Below are 25,042 nucleotides of genomic sequence, written 5' to 3'. Positions count from 1 at the left end.
ACAAAAAAAAAAAAAAAAAAAAGACCAGCAAGAGTATTGTCTTATGGAAGCAATACAGGACAAACGTATTTTAGATTTCTATGTATCAGCTGCTTTTGTGTGTTTATATGAGAAGAATTCTGGAGTGAGAACCTGCAATCCTGGTTGTTGTCTTATTTTTTTCCATTAAGTAGTTGTTCAAGCTCAATGAATTCCCACACTAGATGCAGCTTCCTTATCTGTGAAATGAATAGGGGGAAGAATTCAAACTCTATGCAACTTTCCAATTCTAGCATTTTCTGAGTCTGTACTTATTATAGGGCACCTAAAAGCCAAACCCATGGTGCATGTCTCCTTTTGAAATTTTGAAATAACATGGACCTGAAGCCAAGCAAAGCCATGCTCAAAGGAGCAGGGGGCAGGGGCAGGCTCCACCCCTAAGAGGTAGTCTCTTTCTCGATCTGTCCCTATGCTGACCTATGTCTTGACTTGTTTTCTACCTGTTGGTGAGAGGTTGATTGTCTCCTTTTCGCTTGATGGGGTATAAAGAGCACATCTTCTGAGAGGAATCTGAAGACGGTGACTCACTCAGGTGCTGTGCCTGAGCTCCTGGTTCACCCAGCTCTGCTCCTGTGTGCTGGAGGTCTTACCAAGTTTCAGAGTCACACGTTACCCCCAGAGGAAAAGAGGTGACGTGATTTCTGCACTCACAGGAGACTGGAAGAGCTGATGAACTATCATCCCTAAGGAATTCACTCTCCTGTCCTTGAACCTTAATGATTAAAGAGGGAAACAAAAGCGAAACACAGCTGCTCATTTGCCTTTTTCTTCCTGCAACGGGAAGCTAAGCGATTCATATGTCATCTCTCATATGCATCTTATGTGCTCGTATACCACCCTTATGCCAGACTCTCTCGGATTAAGGTCTGGTTTAAAGATGGCTAATCCAGGGACACCTAGGTGGCCCAGCTGGTTGAGTGTCTGCCTTCAGCTCAGGTCATGATCCCAGGGTCCTGGGATCCAGCCCCATGTCGGGCTCCCTGCTCAGCGGGGAATGTGCTTCTTCCTTTCCCTCTGCCCCTCCCCCTGCTTGTGCACTCTCTCTCTCTCTCTGTCTCAAATAAATGAATAAAATCTTTTAAAAATTGAGCAATAAATAACATTGGGTATATCCAGCTGTCAATTATCTTTTCCCTACTGTTTTGAATTGAATTTTCATTTCATTTCATATTGTCTATGTGTGTATTTTTCTGTTCTAGTCCCTTGTTCTTTCACCATTCTATACAATTCATTCATCGGTAATTTTTTCAATTATAAATTCCCTTATACACCAGTATAATCTAGTCCCCATCTCCATTTGTTCTCTTGTTTTTTTTTTCAGGGTTTCCATGGCTACAATGGAATATTATTTTTAATCTTTTACGTAAAATTTATAGTGAACTTATTTGGGAAACAAATCTGAGGATATTATTATTACTACATTAAATTTATAAATTAGGGAGAATTGCCACATTTATGCCATCAAGTCTTGCTACCATATAGTGTGTATGTCTTCATGCTTGTTCAAGTCTACTTCTGTATCTCTCTGTTACTCTTTTTCTTCACAGAACTTTCGAACATTTCTTACATGGTTTACACTTAGGTCTTTTATGTTTGGCAATCAAAAATGGGGATCGTCTCTTCCACATACATTTTCTAACTGGAGATTTGATTGTTTTTATGAGGTTTCTAGGTTAATTTTACATTTTACCAATTTACTGAATTTTCTGTTTCTTTTTTTTAAAGATTTTATTTATTTATTCAATAGAGATAGAGACAGCCAGCGAGAGAGGGAACACAAGCAGGGGGAGCGGGAGAGGAAGAAGCAGGCTCACAGCGGAGGAGCCTGATGTGGGGCGCGATCCCATTACGCGGGATCACGCCCTGAGCCGAAGGCAGACGCTTAACTGCTGTGCCACCCAGGTGCCCCTGAATTTTCTGTTTTTTTAAATTGATAGTGTAGTAGTAGTAAAAGTAGCAATTTTATGTATAGTGTGTTATAATGCAGCTGTATCTTATGCTGCCCAAATAAATCTGAAGTTAGAATGAAATGAGCCCCCAAAGCTTAACAAGAGAATTCTCTTCTTGGTTTTGCCAGATGATGTAAAATCTGTTTAGAGGAAACTTTTGGTGGTGAGTGAGTGATATGTAACTATTCCCTGGGACAGTGAATATGAATTCTTTCAGAAATGAAATGACATATTTTTATAGCAAGTGGCTTGTATTACCCCCTCTATGTTCCTGAAATGGTATTCATAGATAATTTAATTTGCCTACACACATAATTTAAAGAGGAGAAATAAAAAGAAAATAATTTACAGTACAATATTTAGTATTCATTCATTCATTCATTCATTCATTTTTTTTTTTTAAATTTACACTTGAAATACACTTGCATACTGTGGGACATGAAGAGTTCTTCGTTTGTTAGGGATTGTACTGCACTCTACTGGCTTTTAGCACCCTTGCCCCTTACCCACCGGATTCTATAGTGTGGCCCCTTCACTGCAACAACCAGCAATTTCCATAATGTCCCCAGAGGAAAAACACCACCTCCATTGAGACCTTTTTGAAATTCTAGGCATCTGATATTAAATAATAATTCTGAATTAAGGAGTGATACAGTTTACTACGTTAGACATCTATCTGTTCCACCTTTCCACCCCTAATATCTCTACTGATACTTAGATGCACTCTTTTCTTAGCAACCAACACTGCCAATTTTTCTGTATTAGTCAGGATTCCCCAGAGAAGCAGACCCAATAGGAGATGGATACGTGGATCTAGGTAAAAGCAGATTTAGTGTAGGAATAGGCTTACGTGGGTATGGAGGTTGAGAAGTCCCACGAACTGCCGTCTGCCAACTGGAGAACCAGTGGTGTAATTCAGTCTGAGTGCAGGAGCCTGAAGATGGGGTAGGGTGAAGGTTCTGGTCTGAGCCTGAAAGCCTGAGCTCCAGGAGCATTGATCTCACTGCCCTTCCAGGGGGGAGAAGATGGATGTCTCAGTTCAAGCAAAGAGAGCAAATTTGCTCTTCCTCTGCCTTTTTGTTCTGTCCTGGCGCTCAAAGGAGTGCTTGATGCCCACCCGCACGGATGAGGGCTGTCTTCCTTACTCTATTGCCTCACATGCTAATGTCTTCCTGCGACACTCTCACAGACACATCCAAAAATAATGTTTTATTAGCTATTTGGGCATCCCTTAGCTCAGTAAAGTTGGCGTGTAAAATTAGCCCTCGCAAGTACCATAGACCTTATTCCCAATTAGTCAGTCTAATCAGAGGACATCAGAGAAGTCATTAGTCATTATCGCAGTTTACGTGTTATTTGTATTTAACACAGAAGGATATTTTTCACAAACTCTGCTACTTTTGGGCTTTGTTAACACAAATTGGTCAGCAATGCTCAGTTGGAGTATGACAAAACCTTGTTCGAGTCCCAGGTCTGCTGTGCATTAACTATTTGGACGAGTAACTTCTCAAGGCCCCAGTTTACTTATCTGTGATGGAGGTGCTTAATAGCAATCCAAAAATGCACGTGGTTAGCCGAGAACACTCAGCAAATAGTACAGGCTCAGTTAATATTAGTTGCTATTATTGATTGACCCTATTCTCTTCTAATTATGACCTGGGAGATGACCAGCTGGGTCATAATTCATACTAATATATAAGCTCCTCTAAAGGGGAAGTCACATCTTTACAAGTTAGTATGGTCTCTATTGGTGGATCATTAATGCTTGTTGCCTGCTTCCTGGGCTTTAGAGTCCCATGGTTCTTCACTGAAAGTTCACTGCAAGCTGTCAGAAGGTTATCTTTTATGGCTCCAAGGTCACATTCCTGTATCCGGTGTGAATTCTCAGTGCTCCATGGAGATCACATTGCAGACTAATTTCTGATGGTCCCCATCTTGGTGGCAGGGAGATAGAACATCATCTGGTACCTCCTTGAATGACACTCAAGCTAGGATTAAAAATGAGTTCTCTTCTTATTCTGAAGCTCTTTGAGATTTCCTGCTCCATAGCTACCTCTGTGCATTTCCTGCAATCAGCCCCTCACCATGATCCAGGCAGCATAATTTCCCGTATGTACACAAAGTACTTCCAGAAGGTGGAGGTAGAGCTAACCCGCTGTTTTGTGGATTCTTTCAGTGGTCTTAAGGGACTCAGACCACCAGCTATCGGGGGGGGGGGGGGGAGACAGAAGAGGGATGTTTAGTGAGGACTAGAAATATGGAACTGGAAATTCATTTTCCACTGGGCCCAGGTGTCCCTAGGGCAAAGGAGAGAAATGTGAAGAGGACATACGATTTCCTTAGCTTCGGGGGGGAAAACAAGTAGATTAAAATGAGATGACATGAGGGATGTGGTCCCCAGACACTAAAGAACAAGAAATACATCCTATTTAAAATAATTCAGAATGCTTACTGCAGAGTCTGGTCCAGAGACTCCACAATTGGGAATAACTGCAAACAATATGATAGCTGCACTGCAGTGATCTATTCCATATTTTATTTTATTTTTTTATTATTATTATTATTTTTAAAGATTTTATTTATTTATTTGACAGAGAGACAGCTAGCAAGAGAGGGAACACAAGCAGGGGGAGTGGGAGAGGAAGAAGCAGGTTCATAGCAGAGGAGCCCGATGTGGGGCTTGATCCCATAACACCGGGATCACGCCCTGAGCCGAAGGCAGATGCTTAACCACTGTACCACCCAGGCGCCCCTATTCCATATTTTAAAATATATTTTATCCTGATATAACAAACTGGGATCCTTATTTTCAAGAAAAAGTAAGAAAGAAGGCAAAGTAACTCTCTTTTGACAGGGAAGGTGTAAAGGATTTCAGTTGTCTTATCTCTATAATGGGTGAGGCCTTCAATCTGTTCTGTGTCTAGCCTTCACCTGGGAGAATTGATGAATGCCTTCTCTGAGAAGGTTTGATGTGTGTGTTGTGTTTTGTCTTTTTTGCATTGGACAGAAAGAAGCAAAAGGACCAAAAAGAAGTCAAGCAGTCCAGAAAGGTCAGGAAGAGATATAAAGGATTCTGCCCAAGTAACTTACTGACCTAAAGAAAAATCCACAACGCTGTACCTTTCTCCAACTACCCATACACCCAAAGCTCCAAGAGCACTGAGAGGCTAAGAAGGTATGTTAAATAAATTCTCTGTCTATTTTTCTTGTTATGAGATTTTTAAGTCATTAAGAGGCATATAAGCAGCAGTAAATAATAGGATTTGAAGGCCTTTTTAATTGCCAGAAATTCTCAGGGAATCTCACCATTGTTTTCAGAAACTCCTAGGAATTGAAAACGTTTGTTAAGAATCTCTGGACTGATGACTGCAAAATCTCAGCAAGGGGGTTATGGGTATATTTTTCAGGGTTGAGGGGTATATTTTCCAGGGTTGAGGGGAGATGGTAGCATGCAATTCATAGCAGCAGATGTAAAACAAGTGGGATTTTGCTAATAATGCAAATTAATGCATGCAAATTCTAAGATAGACATTTTTAGCAACTGCAACTATATTTTCTCTCTAGGAGATATATAGATTTTTTTCTTTCTGTTGCTAAATTATTCTGGCATATTAATGAAGCCCTGATAATTACAATAGCAATTTATTCTGTATATTAGCGCTCACATTTGTTATTGAGGGGGTCATTCTCAATGATCTCAAATGCTAAGAGAATGAGAGTTGCATTAGCTGGGTATAAATTAGATTCCATTAGGTTAATTCTGTAACTCTGGGAGAGTCACAGATCTTTTGTGCCTCCCATTTCTCATGTGCAAAATGAGGATTATAATACTGCCGATCTCATAGGACTTAAATAAAATATTGCAGGAAAAATACTTAACACAGTGCCTGTAGAGCATAGGGAATGCTCAACACATTAAAGTATCTTAGTACTTTATTTGTTGTTACCTTTGTGTCTCTAGCGCGCGCACACACACACACATACACACATACACGTATTGCATTTTATTTATTTATTTTTCACTATTGCTGATAGAATAATCCTCTCAGGGAAAGTTTCTGATTGAAGATGAGAGAAAAAGATCCATTCCTTCTTTTTATTTCCTTCTGGAGATGCTGTTCTGTGAAATTCAAACAGCAAGATTATTCCAAGGGAGAGGACCAGGCTGTGTATCTGTCCTGTGAAACAGAGAGATGGGCAAGGCAGTGTTGAGGAACAACAAATAATTTGGCATCAAACCCAGGATTGTTCTGGCCCCACATTCACCACCAATTAGCCAAGAAAGCCCTACACTTCACTGATCTCATCTAACAAAAGATAATCTTATTAACACTTTTAGGATAATACCCGCTTATCTCCCTCACTGATTTGTGGGGCAGCTAGGATACGATAATGGGTGCACTGACAGTTTGACAGCCTTACAACACTGTATAACAATGCCAGGTTTATCATGGGTGAAGGTATTGAGCCCCTATCTGATGAAAACCGGCTGGAGCAGAACACCGATGGGCACTTCTGCATATGGCAGGGTCTGTGAGAATGGGACAAGTTCCCGCCCACTCTTCCCCCCAACCGGGCTCAAGAGATCCATTATCTCCAGTGTTAGCACAGATATTGGGTTACTTTGGTCCCATATTTTAATTTTAGACAGTATCAAATAACTTCCTGCTGTGAATGATAAAGGATTTAACACTTGGAGCTATGACTGGACAGTTAGCCCAGGACAGTCATCTACTGTTCAATAATCTGAGGTCACGGAAGGGGTAGGGGATTGGATTTGAAGTGGGGAAGAGTTCCCCTGGAGTTCTTGCCCGAACTTTTACTTGGAAGCTCTAGGCTGGATTTTCTTTTTTCCTTTCATCCTGCTTTCTCCCCCTTTCCTTCCTTCCTTCCTTCCTTCCTTCCTTCCTTCCTTCCTTCCTTCCTTCCTTCCTTCCTTCCTTCCTTCCATCCTGTATTTGGCTTTTTTGTTCTTTACAGGGGGTGAATCTTATTTGCATTTAGATGACCTGGAGTGTATTATTCCCCCAAGTCAGCATTGGGACTGGAACATTCCACATGCTCCTGCTGCTGTTTTCTGGTTCTGGTATGATCCTGGGGATCTGAGTGTTAAGTAGAGGTTCTCGCTGCTGTGGCTTATTCTATTCCTTTCACCTCATTCTTGCAATCAAATTCTCTAAATATTGGAGGGAATTATTCAAAGTTCTCAATACTTAGTAGACAGTTTCCCCCACTCGCCCTATAGATGCTAATACTGGGAAATTCCAGCAGGGTAGCAACCATGCTAGTCACATGTGAAGTTCCTCTGTTTCTTTCCTTGGAATATCAATTTTTAAAGTTCCCCCATCCCCAGAATATTCAACTCTTTCCTTCTTGTTTGGTACTTCTGATGAATTTAATAACTTTCATTATTTTTTACTCATTCCATTAAAACTGTATAGGAATAGGCAGTGGCCTGAACTCATTTGCCGTCTTTCTCTAGAAGTTGTGCCTAGAGGGAATATATTAATATATCAATTAATTTATTTACCATAAATAATGAAGAGAGATACATCTTAAGGATAAGTTCCTATAATTATCTAATAAATAGTTAATGCTAAAAGTGCTTTTAGTTAATGGATCTATTAAGTTACTCATCGCATGGTCATTAGTTAATAGGCCATACACCTAGAACTTAACACAGTCTTTTGATGTCTTTTGACTTGACACTTTGACAAAACACTTCTAGAATTTCTATGTATATATGTTAATAAAAAGATGCTTATGTCTCTGCCATGTTTTCATCTGACCAAATGCCATGTTCCATCTTCTCTCTTATTGTAGCTGAAATGACCAGATACATGAACAAGGTCCAAGGCAGAAATCAAACAGAAGTGACAGAATTTATCCTCTTAGGCCTCTCGGACAATTCAGATCTACAAATTGTCCTCTTTGGATTGTTTCTATTAATCTATATGGCAACCATGGTGGGTAATTTGGGGATGATTGTGTTAATTAAGATTGATCCCTGTCTCCACACGCCCATGTACTTCTTTCTCAGCAGCCTCTCTTTTGTTGATGCCTCTTACTCTTCTTCCGTCACTCCTAAGATGCTGGTGAACCTTGTGGCTGAGAATAAAGCCATTTCTTTTAATGGATGTGCTGCCCAGTTCTACTTCTTTGGCTCCTTCTTGGGGACTGAATGCTTTCTGTTGGCCATGATGGCATATGACCGCTATGCAGCCATTTGGAACCCTCTGCTATACTCAGTTCTCATGTCTGGGAAAATCTGCTTCTTGCTAGTAGCTACGTCTTTCCTTGCAGGTTTTGGGAATGCAGCCATACACACAGGAATGACTTTCAGATTGTCCTTTTGCGGCTCTAATAGGATCAACCATTTCTACTGTGACACCCCACCCCTGCTCAAACTCTCTTGCTCTGACACTCGCATCAATGGCATTGTGATCATGGCTTTCTCCAGTTTTTATGTCATCGGTTGTGTGATGATTGTTCTCATTTCCTACCTCTGTATCCTCATTGCCATCTTGAGGATGCCCTCTTTAGAAGGCAGGCACAAAGCCTTCTCCACCTGTGCCTCCCACCTCATGGCTGTCACCATATTCTTTGGGACAATTCTCTTCATGTATTTGCGCCCTACATCTAGCTATTCGATGGAACAGGACAAGATTGTCTCTGTATTTTATACAGTAGTAATCCCTATGCTAAACCCCCTCATTTACAGTTTGAAAAATAAGGATGTGAAAGGGGCCTTAAAGAAGATCTTACAGAAACACAGACTGTAAAGCCATGTTACATATCATCTTGTTATGCAGAAGAAAATATGTTTTCATATTAATTTTATTGTCTGGTTGCTTAAGCTCTTTGTGTGTGTGTGTGTGTGTGTGTGTGTTAAAGTAGATTGCTTAAAATGAGGTATACTTCTAAATCTTCTGGTGTCTTAAATGTGTATTCATGGGCCTATATGATGAATAAACATAGTGGGGGAGGTTGGTGCTTGGTAAAGTATCAAAATACTCGGTTTTCACTGACCTGGGTTTAAGTTCCAATTCCAATATTTAGCTTTTCCTGATCTATGTATGTCTTTGGGATCTGGGCAAACAGATTCTGAGACAGATATTTGTATGCATGCAGGAGGTGCAGTGGAGAACATTCCCAGGAGCAATACCTAGAAGGCTAGAAGGGAATGAGGGAAGCAGGGCTGAGTCCATATGAGTTGAACAGTGTTGGAGCTGCATAGAGTAGTCATCCAATTCCACTTGCAGCTCTGTGGCCGAGATGATTCTTCAGAGATAGCCCAAATTGTGGGGGAAAAAAAAAAGACCAGGTGTTTGTACCTTCAAAATGACCAGTTTTGGAAATGGCTCATCCACTTGGGCATGGGCATTCCTTTCAGCAGGGGCGATTCCCAGAGTGGAACTCGGCTGTGAAGTGTCAGTTGCCATTGCACTTGGAAGCTGAGAAAATAAGTGCTTCAATCCTGAAAGGCAAATCTGGGTGGTATGCCACAGCATCCGTCATAAATAATAACACTACTCTACTCACAGGGATGTCAAGAATACCAAACAAGATATGAGGAGGAGTCTTATCAGAGGTTATAATATGGGTACCACAGCAATAATGGGGTAGCGTTTTACTGATTTTGTAAAGTAACTGGAATATCATGAGGGTAGTGAACGATGTAATTTCACTCTTAATCGTCAACCCTCCCAGAGTTTTGCATAATTTTCAATAAACATTTACTGAAAGTAAATTATTTATCTATTGTTCACTGTAGTGGGGGAGGGGGCTGTCAATGTAGGAGCAATGGGGAAACTGCCTTCTCCAATGAGATGACGTGTCAAAGGAGGCCTGATGATTTGGAATAGGGTAAATGTCTGCTCGCTATTTCTTTCCATCCCGCTATCCTCTGCAGACCTTGAGGGAGAGCACCAGGGCTCCTCATGATCCAAGTAAGACCACTTCACAACAACCACCCCCCGCCCCGCAAATTGGTTAGAGACCACAGAGGATGTATTAACTCATCCTGTCCACTCTGAGTAGTTCCATCCTCCTATAACTTCCATTTTCAAGTGTTAATCAAAATTTCTCTCAACAACATTCAAAACTGTATCATGCTTGATATCCTCCTTCATGTCCCCTTTTGCTCTAACTCATAAAGTATAATATCTATCCTTCAGCTGCTTCTTATTCACCAAGGTAAGAAAAGTGGCACTTGATCAATATTCATCACTCCTCATTGCCCAACTGAAATTCCGTGGTCCGTTAGGTAATGACTCATTCTCAATCACCCTCATTTCCATGATTCTACTGTCTCTCCATTCTGCTCATCTGATTAAATTTGAACTTAGTGAAACTTGTTTCTTTGTTCTGTCCTCCACTGAAGCTGCTTATTGCAATTAGAGATAAACTTTCAGTACCCCATTGTCTGTTGCTGATCTTGTGTCATGCTTCTTCCTCCAAAATAAAAACAATTAGATAAGGCCATACCCATCTTACCATCACTAATCTTTCTACACATACTTTTATTCCCACTTATCATATGGATAATGTGTCCCTTGCTTCTTTCACATTTTTGGAGCTTTCCATGAACTTTACTTCAGAAATTGTATTTCTACTCTCCCCAACCACTGGTTTCTCAAACTCTACTGGAGTGTTCTCATTTCTTTATAAACATCATCTAGTATCACCCTTCTAAATAATTTCTTTGGCTGAAAGTCCTGTCCAGTCATCAACTTATTTCTCTCTCTCTCTTTACAATGAATCTTTCAAAAGAACTACCTCTGGTCCTTGTCCTTATTTCCTCAAATTCCATTACATGTTCCAATTGTATTTCTGTACCACTTCTCCATTAAATCCAACCTTGTCATGGACACATGAGAGCTTAACATTATTGCCTCTAAATATTGCTCTTCTATCATACTTGTACTTGGTATCTCAAGAGAATTTGCCATCATTAATTTTTTCAACTACCCAAAAAAACACACATTTTTAGATTTCTATGCCACTTCAGTCTTCTGATTTTCCTTCTCCTTCCACTGCCACTTTTTCCTAGGTAACTGTGATAGCTTTTCCTCCTCCTCCTCATGTTAACCTCCAAATTGGAGCCAAAGACTTAATCCTTTACATTAGTTCATGGTACATTAGTTCTCCATCCCGTTCCCACTTTTTAGGTGATCTCAGAAGTCTGCAGTGATTCCAGAATCCACATGTCTAGCCATGATTTCTCACTTGAGTTCCAGATTCATATATTGAATTGACAACCTGGCATCTGGGGACTCTGGACACATGAAAGGATTACAAAATAAGCTTTCTGCACTTAGTTATCATACTCAAACACCTGTAGACTGATCACATCTTTTGTACTATGAGGAGGGTCTGTACCTTAACATCACACCTATGTGTCATTGAGTTTAAAATATCCTTCTCCATGGTATCTTATAAGTTGTATCTTCTGCTATATACCTCAGTTTGTGCTTGGAATAAGAAAATAGACACCCTTTAAAACTTTACCCATAATCCATCCAAAGATTATTCATAGATATACAAAACTCTGCATACATTTAATGTATATAATTTGTTGTATTTGGGCATACACACACTTCAATAAAACTGGTAAACTATTCATGGAAAAACTAGCATGTAACCTGTACTGGAGCTTTAATAGGTAAAAAAATTAAATTTCTGATCTCCTGATACTTCTTCTGATCTCCTTATATTTGAGAGAGGAAGACTTTATTGTCTATACCAAATTTGCATGTGTGTGTGCATAGAGGTGTTAGGGATGTGTGTGTGTGTGTGTGTGTGTGTGTTTGACATGGGTATGAGTGGTGTTTTGAAGAATAGTAAAGCAGGCAATAAAATAGGGAATGGTGGCATCAGAGAGGAGCTTTCTGTGGAAATAACATTTGAGAAGGATTGAATAAAAATAATGTCATCTGAATGTCTGTGGAAGAACATTCCAGGTATAGTTACAGTAAATATAAAGGCCCTGAGGCAAGATCCTCCCTGGTTTGTTAAAGGAATAGTAAGGAGACAACATATACGTTGACTGATGTGAACAAATGAAAGAAGGAAAATAATTTCAATCAGGAAGGTGTTTGGGAAGGAGTGACTGATCAAATAAGTCTGGTAGTTCATGAATAGGCTTTGGACTTCACTTTTTCCCATCATCCTGCAGTAGCCATCCAACCCCAATTCCAGAATGCAAGCTCCATGAAGGAATGAACAAGATGGATTTTTTGGCTTCTCTACCAGTACCAAGGAATCTTGTATGCTCCATAACACAAGTCTACTAAATATTTGTTGAACTAATCAATTAATTAATGCACCAAGAGCCATATTCTAGTAGAAATGAATAGCAACCATATTTTAAGTGAAATTCTGAAGTTTGGAGGCAGGATCTCATCAATCTCATACCATTTAATTCAATGTTATGCTCAATGGAGTCTCAAGATGAAATAATTTTTGTACCTCTCTCAATGCCTAACTTACTCTCTGCGGTATAAAGTGGTTCACTGGGGAGAAAGTAGTCCCATTATCTCAGTGGAAAACAAATGCATGTTTTAATTTTGGATTAGCACAGTTCGATTTTTAGTGTTTTTCAGAGACTAAATCTCAAGAGGATCATCACAGACTTAATAAGGCTGACTGTCTGCTTTGATCCAGAAGCAGCATTTTCTACTCTTTGTTGAATTAATTAACCATGTCTTAATTCTGTCATAGCTGGATCTCTTATACCACTTCCATTTTCATCAAAGCTATAAATTTCGCATTGTAAGACAGAAAACGTGTATTCCTCCCAAAAGCAATAAAACACAGCTAAACTAATAACCACTACTGGTGAATATTAAGGACAAAGGTAAGATAATATGATTGCTCTCAAAGTGTTCAGATATAGAAAGTTTCCAAGAGAACTCAAAAAGCATCAAGTAATTAAAGATCTCAATTAAGATACGTCTGAAACACTAAATTTAGTGTTCCCAACTAAAAGAATTCGGATTTTGTCTTTAGACGACAGAGATTTAAGATCACTAATAACAAATGAGAATTTTATAGAATATTCAGCATATACAGACACATACATACATGAATATATATATATATATATATATATGTATACCCGTGTGTATATATACATATGTGTCTGTGTACAAAACAGAAATTTAGTTAACTTTTTGTAGCAAGAATGCCATATATAATGCAAGTATGTTTGTATATGCATAAAGTAGAGCTCTACAGAATTTTAAATTGGTTATTTTACAGGGTAAGGTTTTTGCTGACTTTGAAGATAGATCAGTTAAAAGACTGTTGCAGTAATCTAGGTGAAAGATAATGTTGGCTCCGGACTTGGTAGGAATGGAGGTGGTAGGAGGTAGTTGATACAGATGTTTTGAAGGTAGAGCCAACATAATTATCTGATAGACTGGTATTATAGTGTGTGAGAAAAAGAAGAGATCAATTTCTTCAATACTTATCTATTTATTTAATTTCATCTGGGCAAATGAAAGTACAAAGTTGTTATTGACTTGAGGTAAAGAATGCTATGTTTGGTGCAAATTAGGGTTGGGCATGAGGACTTCAGCTTTGGGTCAAGCTGAGTTGTTATTTGATATTAATGTGGAGATGTGAGTAAGCAGTTGAATTATAAGTCTGAAATTTGGAAAAAAGTCAGGGCTGGAGATATAAATACAGGAGTTTAAGGTATATAGGTGGTAATTAAATTTACAAAATCAAATCATCACCAAGGTCGAGTCTAAATAGGAAAGGGAGAAAGGTTAAGGACTGAGCTACCTCAACCTTAGGGGTCAGAGAGAAGAGGAGGAGTAAGCAAAGACTGAAAAGGAGCAACCCACATGGTAGGAGGAAAATTCAGGGTCTGGTATTCTGGAACATAAGAGAAGAAAGTCTTTCAAGGAGTATTAAGAAATCAGCTCTGTCAAATGTTATTGATAGATCAAAAAGATGAGGAATGAGAATTGACCACGGGATTTGGCAACATAAAGACTCCTGATGCCTTAGACAAGAGATATTTCATGGAATAATAGGGCACAAGCCTGGTAAGAGTAGGCTTGAGAGGAAAGAGGAAGAGCAGAATTGCATACAGCAAGGATATTCAACTATATTGTATGTTTAATTGCCAAGATAAATGCAAGGAATTGGATCATAGGAAGTGAAGGCAGTAGGACCAAGGGAGGAGGAGAGAAAAGTTGGGAGGTAAGGTAGGATATGGACAAACAGGGTCGATTGTCAAAGACTTCACACCCATATACATATATACACACACACACATATTAATTTTAAATAAGATGGGTTACTGAATTTACTTAAGGAATTTCTTTTCACCGCCATAAGAAAATAAAGAGCTTTAATACACATGTTCTCAGGGCATTCTTAGAGTTAATCATACATACAACAGAGAATGAACTATTTTATTTTCTTGGTATTTTTTTTCTTTGTACAATTTATTCCCTTGGCTTCTTTCTGGTTGTACAGCAAATGAAACATCATTCTGAGACAAAGATATGAGCAACCATACGACAGTGACTGAATTTATTCTCGTGGGATTCAGGAATCATCCAGAACTACAGTGCCTTCTTTTTATGGTGTTTCTAGTCATCTATACGATCACTGTGTTTGGAAATCTCGGCATGATCCTGTTAATCAAGACTGACCCACGTCTCCACACTCCAATGTACTTTTTCCTCAGTAACTTGTCCCTTGTTGACTTCTGTTATTCTTCTGTCATTGCCCCTAATATGCTAGTGAATTTCTGGGTGCAGAACCCAGTCATTTCATTTCATGGATGTGCCACTCAATTTTTATTTTTTGGTTGCTTTGCTGGCATTGAGGGTTTCTTGTTGGCCGTGATGGCCTATGACCGTTATGTGGCCATCTGCAAGCCTCTTCTTTACACAGTTACTATGTCCCCGCATCTTAATGTCCTTCTGGTGTTGGCCACGTATCTTGCAGGTTTTCTGAATGCTGCCATTCACACTGGCTTCACCTTTCAGCTGTCTTTCTGCCACTCAAATGTCATCAACCACTTTTTCTGTGACACTCCGCCCCTCCTGAAACTCTCTTGTTCTGATACACGTGTCAATGAAGTTGTCATTTTTGCTTTTGCCAGTTTCAATGAACTGAGCTGCCTCCTGATTATTCTCATTTCATATCTGTACATCCTTGTTGCCATCTTGAGGATCCATTCTGCCCAAGGGAGGCACAAAGCCTTCTCCACCTGCGCTTCCCACTGGATGGTGGTCACTATCTTCTTTGGCACAATTCTGTTCATGTATCTGCGCCCCAGCTCCAGCTACTCAATGGACCAAGACAAAGTGGTATCTGTGTTTTATACAGTGGTTATCCCCATGTTAAATCCTCTCATCTACAGTCTGAGAAACAAGGAGGTCAAAGCTTCCTTAGGTAAAATTTTTAAAACAACCTCTTTTTACTTCTGTATTTAGAATCAGCAAAGTATGGGATTTTAGGAGCATAGAAATGACAAAATCCACTTCTATTCACCCTTGCTCCATTTTATTGTGTCATGAGTTTTACTGTTGTCATTTTTGATAGTGGAGATGGACCAAATGTCCTGGCATCCTGGGGAATATGGCGACTCTGTATAAATCCCACTAATTCCACAGAAACCTATGTGCTTGAAAATAATCAAATATCACATTACGACTCCCTGTTCAGAGGCATAAAACACAGTAGAAAAATTGGTGAGATAGAGAAAGACTGAAATAGCAGGAGGGATAACGCCATCTTTTTCCCCAGTTGATGGCTCCATGATTGAAAGGTGGTGTATGTAAAATGCCAAAGGACAGGTGATAAGGACTAGGCTGATCCAGACTTGTCTAGAGGACCCAAATAGGGCGTAGAGACTGCTTCTTATCCCCAGTGAACCAGAAAAAAATATTAGAACTTAATCCTGACAGAGGTGCTGAAGTTAAGCATTTCTTCTTTTTAAAGATTTATTTATTTATTTTTAGAAAGTGAGAGAGAGAGACAGCATGAGCTAGAGGGCCAGGGGGAGAGGGAGAGAGAACCTCAGGCAGACTCCACATTGAGCATGGAGCCGACATGGGGGTGGATCTCATGACACTGAGATCATGACCTGAGTTGAAACCAAGAGTTGGACACTTAACCGACTGAGCCACCCAGGAGCCCCCAAAAGTCAAGCATTTCTGACCTGGAAAAGTAAACTGGATCACTGAGGGAATGATGGGAACAAATCATAAGGTAAATATAAGCGGGAATCACAGAACAAGAACACCAAGGATCTGTAGAGCAGAGGTTTCTGAACTTAGGAAAGAAGTATTCTTTATAATTCCTGTAGGGAAAGTGTCATGTCGTTTGATCTCTGAATGGGTAAGCAGTTCAAGCTTAAAGAGCTAGGGCAGGATACATAGGCTTTGCCTAATGCCTTAGCAAATAACTGTAGATATCTGTTTTACCACTGACTGCAATTTCATTGGGACAAGTTTATTTATTTATTTATTTATTTATTTATTTATTTATTTATTTATTAAAGATTTTATTTATTTATTAACAGAGAGAGAGACAGCCAGTGAGAGAGGGAACACAAGCAGGGGGAGTGGGAGAGGAAGGAGCAGGCTCCCAGCGGAGGAGCCCGAGGTGGGGCTCGATCCCAGAACTCTGGGATCACGGCTTGAGCCGAAGGCAGACGCCTAACGACTGAGCCACCCAGGCGCCCCTCATTGGGACAAGTTTAAAACTTTGAGTTGGTTTGACTGGTATTTTCTTAATTGGGACATCTCCCCAGTAGAACTGGATTTTCTTTATAATGACCACTGACATGTAAGCAAAAAGTGTTTTAAACTGGTTGGAACTGGGTAAAATATACTAAGTGTGACTCTAGTATATTATTTTGCCATGGAAAGACTATCATCGTAATAAAAAAGTAGCCACTTAAGGGAGACTAAGAAATAATTTTGCTTTCATTATAGCTTAGAGCTTTTGATAAGACATTGAATCCAAATATTATCATTTTATCTTCCTTTATTCTTCATTTCAGGCATTGCATATCAAAAACACATTTTTTCTTGCTTATTCAATGGTCTCTTCCTATCTCATCATTCTTTTCCTGGAGAGCTCTTCTTCTTTCAAGACACAGCTCAAATATTACCTCCTTTATAATTGCCTTGACCCTCCATCATCCTTCCTAAGGTAGACACTTACACAAGCCCATTCCTGTGATTTTGTAGATTTTGCAGCTCTAATCAAGCTCTTGGTTAGAGAAACAAATTGTAAAAATACAGTGTAATATACATATAGACTAGGGGCACCTGGGTGGCTCAGTAGGTTAAGTGGCTGACTCTTGGTTTGGGCTCAGGTCATGATCTCGGGGTCTGGGGTGGAGCCCCGCATCAGGCTGCGTGCTCAGTGGGGAATCTGCCTTAGGATTCTCTCTCTCTCTCTCTCCCTTTGCCCCTCCTTCCGCTTGCTCTCACTCTCCAATAAACAAATAAATCTTAAAAAAAAAAAAAAAACATAGACTAAGAGGTCCTTAAGAAGCGAAACCTCCTTATATCAACATCTCCCTGCCTTTATAAACAGGCTATCAGTAAAAGCTTTAAAATTAAGAAAGAAATCAGTCCGACTGAAGACACTGGGCGATGGAAGACAAAATGTTGCTTCTGGCATCTGGAACTAAAAGTCATCAAGAAGCACTATTTCAGAAAGTCAGTGTTAGAAAAGAAAAGTTCTGGGGTGCCTGGGTGGCACAGTGGTTAAACGTCTGCCTTCGGCTCAGGGCGTGATCCCGGCGTTATGGGATCGAGCCCCACATCAGGCTCCTCCACTATGAGCCTGCTTCTTCCTCTCCCACTCCCCTGCTTGTGTTCCCTCTCTCGCTGGCTGTCTCTATCTCTGTCAAACAAATAAATAAAATCTTTAAAAAAAGAAAAGAAAAGTCCTCTGGTAGCTGGTTGGATGGTCTGCTGGATAATGTCTTATTTCTTTTTGAAACAACTTGTCTTGTCTTCTTTGAAATTAAACATTTTAATAAACATGATATTTCAGTATCCTACATATTTCCTATTACATAAAGTAGATGCGATTTCAATACAGCAATTGAGTATTCAGGACTTTTTTCAATGAAGGAACACAAAACTAATTTGAACTAACACAGCCCGGAGTTCTTAGTGCCATGAGGTCTCTGTCTCTTTTTCTTTCTCTCCCTCTGTCTGTCTCTTGTTTCCTCTCTCATACTCTGACTTCACTTATTGTCTTTCATAGACTTCTCACATCGTGGCCTCAATTTTCCATACTTTTAGGACAATTGCATTACAAGCAAGACTGCATCTCTGCAGAAAGGACAGCGTTGCCTGAAATGGCTCAGATATTCATCATGTGTATGCAGGCAGGGTATGTATGTATTTGCATACGTGTGTGTATGTTGGCGGTAAGGGTGGAGTCATGAAATATCAGAAGAAATCTTGCTTTATAATAGCTACTGCAGTCCACTGTACGTTTACTCCGCAAAATTAAATTCTTTGCCTATTCACTGCTCATTTACAGACTCCTAGTTTAGGATTTCACTTTATGCTGTTTTCACCTCAACAGGAATGTTAAAACCAGTGTTAACTTTATTAGGAGAGGGTTTAGATGTTTTCCCACGTGATGCAATTTGTGGATTCTTACATATTTTCAACCCTGCCTATCACAGCGCATGGAATTCTGCCTATAGAAAAATACATGTATGTGCAGTGTTTTTAAAAGCGCTGGGTTGCAATAATGAACAATATTATTATATTGAAAGTGATTGATTTGAGCTTACTTTTCACATGAGGAAGTGATCAGGGTCCCCTCAACTAACAGTATTAAAGTCACTATATTTTGGCTTATTTAGCCTACTGACTGCCTACTTATTCTAATATATTTAAAAACAAACCCCGGAAGTCAGAAACTTCTTAGTATGTTAGTGATAGTTACACACAAATGTTTGGATTAGACTAGCAGTCAGGCTCTCCTCATGGGGACAGGATCAGGAAAAAAATCAGGCCACAAGGCAGCACAGAAGCATGACCTTTAGGCTAAAACTTGTCATATGCAGCTCTTGCTCCTTTGGTTTTTCTATAGTTCCTAGATTTCAGGGTTTCATGTGTTTTCCCTTTTCTCCGTTTGTCAGATTGTTTAACATGTAAATATCATGTTTTATTATACTGATCATTCAGTGTACTTGATTCTCTAAGAATATGCAATTTGTGATGATAGGATTTCGAAATGTAAATGGTCCTGCAGGCTGGGCAAAAACTCTTTGGGCCCCTATCACACAAAGAAAGCCCAGAAGTAGTTGCCTTGACAACCCCTATTCACTACTGAGAATTCTTCATTTAACTACTCCTCCCCCTTCTCTCCTTTTCATCCCCCACACCCCTTTTCCTTCCAGGCTTCAGTGACAATAGAAATAAAGACAAGAGAAGAACTAACGGATAAGCCAGATAGCATTCTGGGTTCCACCCTTGATGTAACTGTTTAAGAATTTTCTAGTAAAGAATGGGTTTGAGGAAAACCTCTCTCAGTGCTTAAACTTTTTGCTCTGTGTGTTAATCTATAGCATATAATCCATAGTATAAAAGAGCCCTTATAACATTGTACCCCAGAATTAACAGTAAATAATTAGATCTGCTGGACTCTGAAGAAAGCAAAATTTATCATTAAGTCATATTTATGAAGGTAAATTTACTCCCCATAAAATGTAGAAGTTTTAAATGTAAAGCTCAATGCAGTCTGACCAGTGTGTACAGCCAGGTAATCCTAATTCCTGTTTTCAAGGCTCCTATGTAACTGGGGAGAGGGTGTGGGAATAGAGCAAAGAGGAACTGCCGCAAAGCTCACCCTTCTTAGCAGGATTCCCTGCCATGTTTCTGGAATAAACACTCCTAGGATCGCTGCAAGGCTTTGATTAATTCCCAGAGTTCCGAAAAAGTTGCTTCAGATACTTTTTGCCAGTGTTCTTGTTTCTTTTATGCCAGAGCAGGTTTGGGGAGGTTATTACTTTACCATTTAGGAAGTTGACCCCCTCTCACTAATGTTTCTGAGATTCGTTCAGGTGCATGAGTAGTATGTTCATTTTTATTTCTGCGCAGTGTTCCGTTATATGGACATACCACAGTCTGTTTATCCATGCATCTGCCAGTATACATTTGAGTTTCTTTGAGGGCATGTATCTTCTTTTGTCTTGGATACATACTTAAGAGTAGAATTGCTGGGTCATAGTTTTGTAAGAAGGTGTAACTTTCTAAGAAATTTTATAAGAAATAACCAGTTTTCTAAAGTAGTTAAAAATTATTTTACATTCCATCAAGTCGTATATTACTGAGTAAGGAAAAGATTAAGGTAAGGCAGGGAGAGGTAGGGGGCCCCCTGACTAGGTTCTGAAACTATTCCTGGAAGACAAAAGCCCTAAGAGTGAACAAGAGATAAGGAAACAGACCAGACCACCTGGCCCCAGCTGTTAGGGGTTACACTATGGTGTAATCACAGAAAATGACCAGCCCTCGGAGAAGTAAGTCCTTAAGGGTGCTGTCAATAGTCCTTGCTCAAACCAAGATGGCACAAGAATCTCAAGGCCATGAGCTCCCTGGTCAAGCTCTCAATACAAGACCAGCCCTAGAAACCCTCAATGGTAACCCATTGGGACCCCTCTCATTCTACACAGTGCTTTTTCTTTCCTTTCTGCTCTCATCTTCACTTAATAAACTTTCACTTTACTTCACCCTTTTGTGTCCCCGAGATTCATTCTTCAAAACTGTGAGACAAGAATTCTGCAATCCTGCAACTTTATGAGAGTTCGAGTTGCTTCCTTTTGTTACAGTCGATTCAATTCTTGCCGTGGAGGTTGGGTGTGAAGTGTTATCTCGTTGTAGCTATAATTTACATGTCTTTGACAATTATAGATATTGAAATTATTTTCATGTAGTTTTTGACCATTCACGTGTCTTCTTTTATGAATTGTCTGTTACATTTTGTTGTTGTTTCATTTTCATCAGTGAGTTATGGAGGATCTTTATGTATTCTGGATAAAGTCTTTGTCAGAATTACTCCATATGATTATTTTCTCAAGTCTGTGGCTCACCTTTCTATTTTCATCACATTATTTTTGAAGAGGGCGTGTTTTGAAATTTGGTGTCATAAAATTTATGTATTTGTTTCACGATGAATGATTTTTCTGTCCTTCCTACTTTGGTTACCTTAAAATTATGAAGACATTCTTTTATTTTTGTCCCTAGAGGACTTGTAGATTTAGTGTTACATTTAGTCCTGTGATCCACACACATTAATACTGGAGTTTTGGTGATGTTACTTTTCTCCTTCATACATTCCTTCTGCTCCTCAAATCTCTCACTGACTCCACCTCTCTTCCCCTCACTCTCATTAGATGACCTAAACTCAGTACCTAAAGAGAAACACTGACATCTCCTGATGAGAATTCTCTCATCTTTACTACACAAAAAATACAAAACTTATATATTCATATTTTCCTTCTTCCATGGTGATTAAAGGTGTTGGCTAGTTTCACTACGTGTGCTAAAGATCTCATGCACTCAGTACCAAGCAGGGTACATAGATAATAGGTTGAAATTTGGGGCTCAAAGGAGAATCTAGGATCTCAAGGCACCAAATTAAGGTTGTGCCCTTGAGGAACAAAGACTGTTTTGATTAGTTTTTCAGAATGATTTCTAAAATACTCTAGAGAATGCACCTGAGAAATACATTATAAATGTTTCCACCATGTTTTTATAAAATACAGTAAGTCAACTTTTACAGGTAGGTCATTTTCTACATTTCTTCACTAAGACTATGTTTGTTCTTCTGTATGAAGGTGAATATCCCTCCAATATGGACAAAATTAATTTCATCAATTGTACTTGATTTTTCTATTCATATGTTAATATTTTATAGCATCTCTGAAAAACCAATTATTATATGCAAGCCCTTCTGATGTATATGTGAAAACTAAGTAAAAATAGCTTTAGGCACAGCTTTTGAGGCACATTGTTTTCCAGTCATGCTTTATTTTCATAAAGCATTGAGAGAGTGGCTCCAGCTGAAAGCTAAGACCACATTTAAACATCATCTGTGCTTTTCAAAACAAATATGTTCATATATGTGTTAGTTGTTAAAAAAATGGAAACAAAAATCTCCACATTCTTCTCCAGAGAGTTGGATTCTTTATTTATTTACTGTTTAAATTATTCTTTCTTAGAAGAGCCTTCTCTGAATGTTTATCTAAAAGCATCCTACCTTCACTTTTCTTCATATTACTTGCTTCTGACACCACATTCTATAGCTTTGTCTGTGTGGTAATATCTGTTACTTCTCCTACAACATATGATTCCTGAGGATGGGGAATTTGTTTGATGCTATAAACCCAGAACTTACAACAGAAAAAAAATATTTTCAGTGTCCATGTACATGTGTGTGTAAATGAGTGATAAATTCACAAAGCAGAGAGATTGACGCTCCATTCAGTACCTTCTTAGTCATATATCAAGAGATAAATTCACTAATTCAATGTCTTCTGACTAACACTAAGACATACTACTGTGGGTTTCAGGTGAAAATTCTGTAATAATTATTTCTTCTATTTTGTATCTGCAGTATAGGGTATCAGATCTGGAGGGACTCTAGAAATCCAACGTCCTTTATTTTTCCATTTGAACGATACCAATGATCCCCTGCTTTTAATTCCTATACTTTCCTTTTTACAAAATTTGAAAAAAAAGTACTGAATATGGAGTTCTCCAAGAAGTCAAGTATCAATGTGATTTTATACACCACACACACACACACACACACACACACACACACACACACACACACACACACATGAAAGCAAGAGCAAGAAAGAGAGAGAGATAAAGAGAAAGAGGTTACGGAGAGATGCAGGACAAAAATATGTAGATGTTCTGAAGTATTTGTTAAGAGAGAAGAGAAATTTCCTAATAATATATCAATGAGTAAATGATAAAATGGATGGAAGAAATGCAGAATCTGGATCAGACAGGATTCCTCACTTTCTCCGCCACTCTCAGTTTTCAAGGTATAAGAAAATGACTTCCCCAAACCACACCACAGTGACAGAATTCATTCTCTTGGGACTCACCGATGACCCAGTACTAGAGAAGATCCTGTGTGGGGTGTTTCTGGTGATCTACCTGGTCACGTTGGCAGGGAATGTGTGCATGATTGTGCTGATCAGGACCAACTCCCACCTCCAAACGCCCATGTACTTCTTCCTGAGCCACCTCTCCCTTGTAGACATCTGCTATTCCTCCAATACCACTCCCAATATGCTGCACAATTTCCTCTCAGGCCAGAAGACCATCTCCTATGCTGGATGCTTCACACAGTGTCTTGTCTTCATTGCCCTGGTGATCACTGAGTTTTATATCCTTGCTTCAATGGCATTGGATCGCTACGTAGCCATCTGTAGCCCTTTACATTACAGTACCAGGATGTCCAAGAACATTTGCCTCTCTCTAGTCACGGTGTCTTATACCTGTGGTTACCTTAATGGACTCTCCCAGACACTGCTGACTTTCCACTTGTCCTTCTGTGGCTCCCTTGAAATCAACCATTTCTACTGTGCAGACCCACCTCTTCTACTGTTGGCCTGCTCCGACACCTCCGTCAAGAAGATGGCGATGCTGGTAGTTGCTGGTTTGACTCTGTCAAGCTCTCTCTTCATCATTGTGCTATCCTACCTTTTCATCATTGCAGCCATCTTGAGGATCCGTTCCGCTGAAGGCAGGAGCAAAGCCTTTTCTACTTGTGGTTCCCACTTGACAATAGTCACCCTATTTTATGGAACCCTCTTCTGTATGTACCTAAGGAGTCCATCTGAGAAGTCTGTAGAGGAGTCCAAAGTATTTGCAGTCTTTTATACGTTTTTGAGCCCCATGTTGAACCCATTGATTTATAGTCTAAGGAACAAGGATGTGATCCATGCTTTGAAGCAAATGATTAAGGGAAATCTCTTTCATAAAATTGAAATTTGGATTTCTGTTCATTTGAAGTGACCAATTGTCAATGGTAACATGGTGATTAGAAATAAATAACAGAGAGGTGCTACCAGTGGTCGAGTCCCTGTTCCAATTTCTTTTTGAGGATCGTCATCATCTAGTCTGGGGGTCATTCCCTTAACTTATAATAAACTTTCATTTTTGTGAAGCGAGGAGTTGTGTTCCCATTTCTAGCAATCAAAATGTGCTCATATCAAGATTTAGAATCCTAATTGAAAAATGTATTTGCGAATCATTAGAAAAGTACTGTATATTTTGTCTAAATAATTGTATGCATCCTTTTACTTTCTAGCTCTGAGAACCACTGTGGTTTTCAGGAACCAGTCTTTAAACTCAATTTGGCAAGTCTCTTAAACCAAAGGGCTCACCTCTTTGTAGTCTTTCTTTATATTCTTTTTATTTGCTTCTATTTGTGATTTAATTTTTTCCATTGTATAACTCTTCAGGTGAAGGCCAGCTCAGAAATTCTTTAGGTATGGGATACAACAAAAATTGACATGCGCAAAAATAACCATAAGTGTCACTCAATTATAGTGAATGCTCACTTTTATATCATTATTTGTTTATTTATTTAATTTTTTTTTTTTTAGAGAGAGAGAGCATTAGTGGGGGGAGGAGCAGACAGAGAAGGAGAGAGAGAATTAGGCTCCACGCTCACCATGGAGCCTGATGTGGGGCTCTGTCCCACGACCCTGAGATCATCATGACTTGAACCAAAATCAAGAGTCGGGCACTTAACCGACTGAGCCACGCAGGTACCCTATCACTATTTACTTTAATCCTCATAAATGAATTTGTGTGAAAATTATTATCTTCATTTATCACATTTGGAGTCTTAGGCACAGAGAGATCAAATGACTTTACAGTCATTCAGCTACTAAGTAGCAAGAAGGCAAATCTCTTGATTCCAAATTCTCCTTTTCCATCTCACGGTGGTGAAACTCAGCATGCTGCTGTGCTGGGAGGTAGTGTGGGGGATAATGAAGGGATGAGGTTACTGCTCCA

At 39.3% G+C, this 25,042-nt stretch overlaps 3 protein-coding genes across 3 annotated transcripts; all 3 read left to right on the top strand.

Moving 5' to 3' along the window:
- The first annotated feature begins 7,816 nt into the window (after positions 1 to 7,816).
- LOC123785292 (olfactory receptor 5AP2) lies at positions 7,817 to 8,770 on the top strand. Its single transcript, XM_045787020.2, has one exon. The coding sequence runs from the start codon at positions 7,817 to 7,819 to the stop codon at positions 8,768 to 8,770; it is 954 nt and encodes a 317-aa protein (XP_045642976.2).
- A 5,739-nt stretch (positions 8,771 to 14,509) lies between these two features.
- Positions 14,510 to 15,448, top strand: LOC123784967 (olfactory receptor 5AP2-like). The gene has a single exon (XM_045786504.2). It carries the CDS (start codon positions 14,510 to 14,512, stop codon positions 15,446 to 15,448), a length of 939 nt encoding a protein of 312 aa, XP_045642460.2.
- Positions 15,449 to 23,065: 7,617 nt separating this feature from the next.
- LOC123784966 (olfactory receptor 5M10) lies at positions 23,066 to 24,034 on the top strand. Its single transcript, XM_045786503.1, has one exon. It carries the CDS (start codon positions 23,066 to 23,068, stop codon positions 24,032 to 24,034), a length of 969 nt encoding a protein of 322 aa, XP_045642459.1.
- Positions 24,035 to 25,042: the final 1,008 nt, after the last annotated feature.

The sequence above is a fragment of the Ursus americanus genome, chromosome 24, assembly GCF_024610735.1.
Source record: "Ursus americanus isolate L20-20 chromosome 24, mUrsAme1.1.p, whole genome shotgun sequence".
In the NCBI taxonomy this organism is placed as follows: Eukaryota; Metazoa; Chordata; class Mammalia; order Carnivora; family Ursidae; genus Ursus; species Ursus americanus.
The sequence above is the reverse complement of the archived record's forward strand: the minus strand, read 5'-3'. Positions and strand labels throughout refer to the sequence as shown.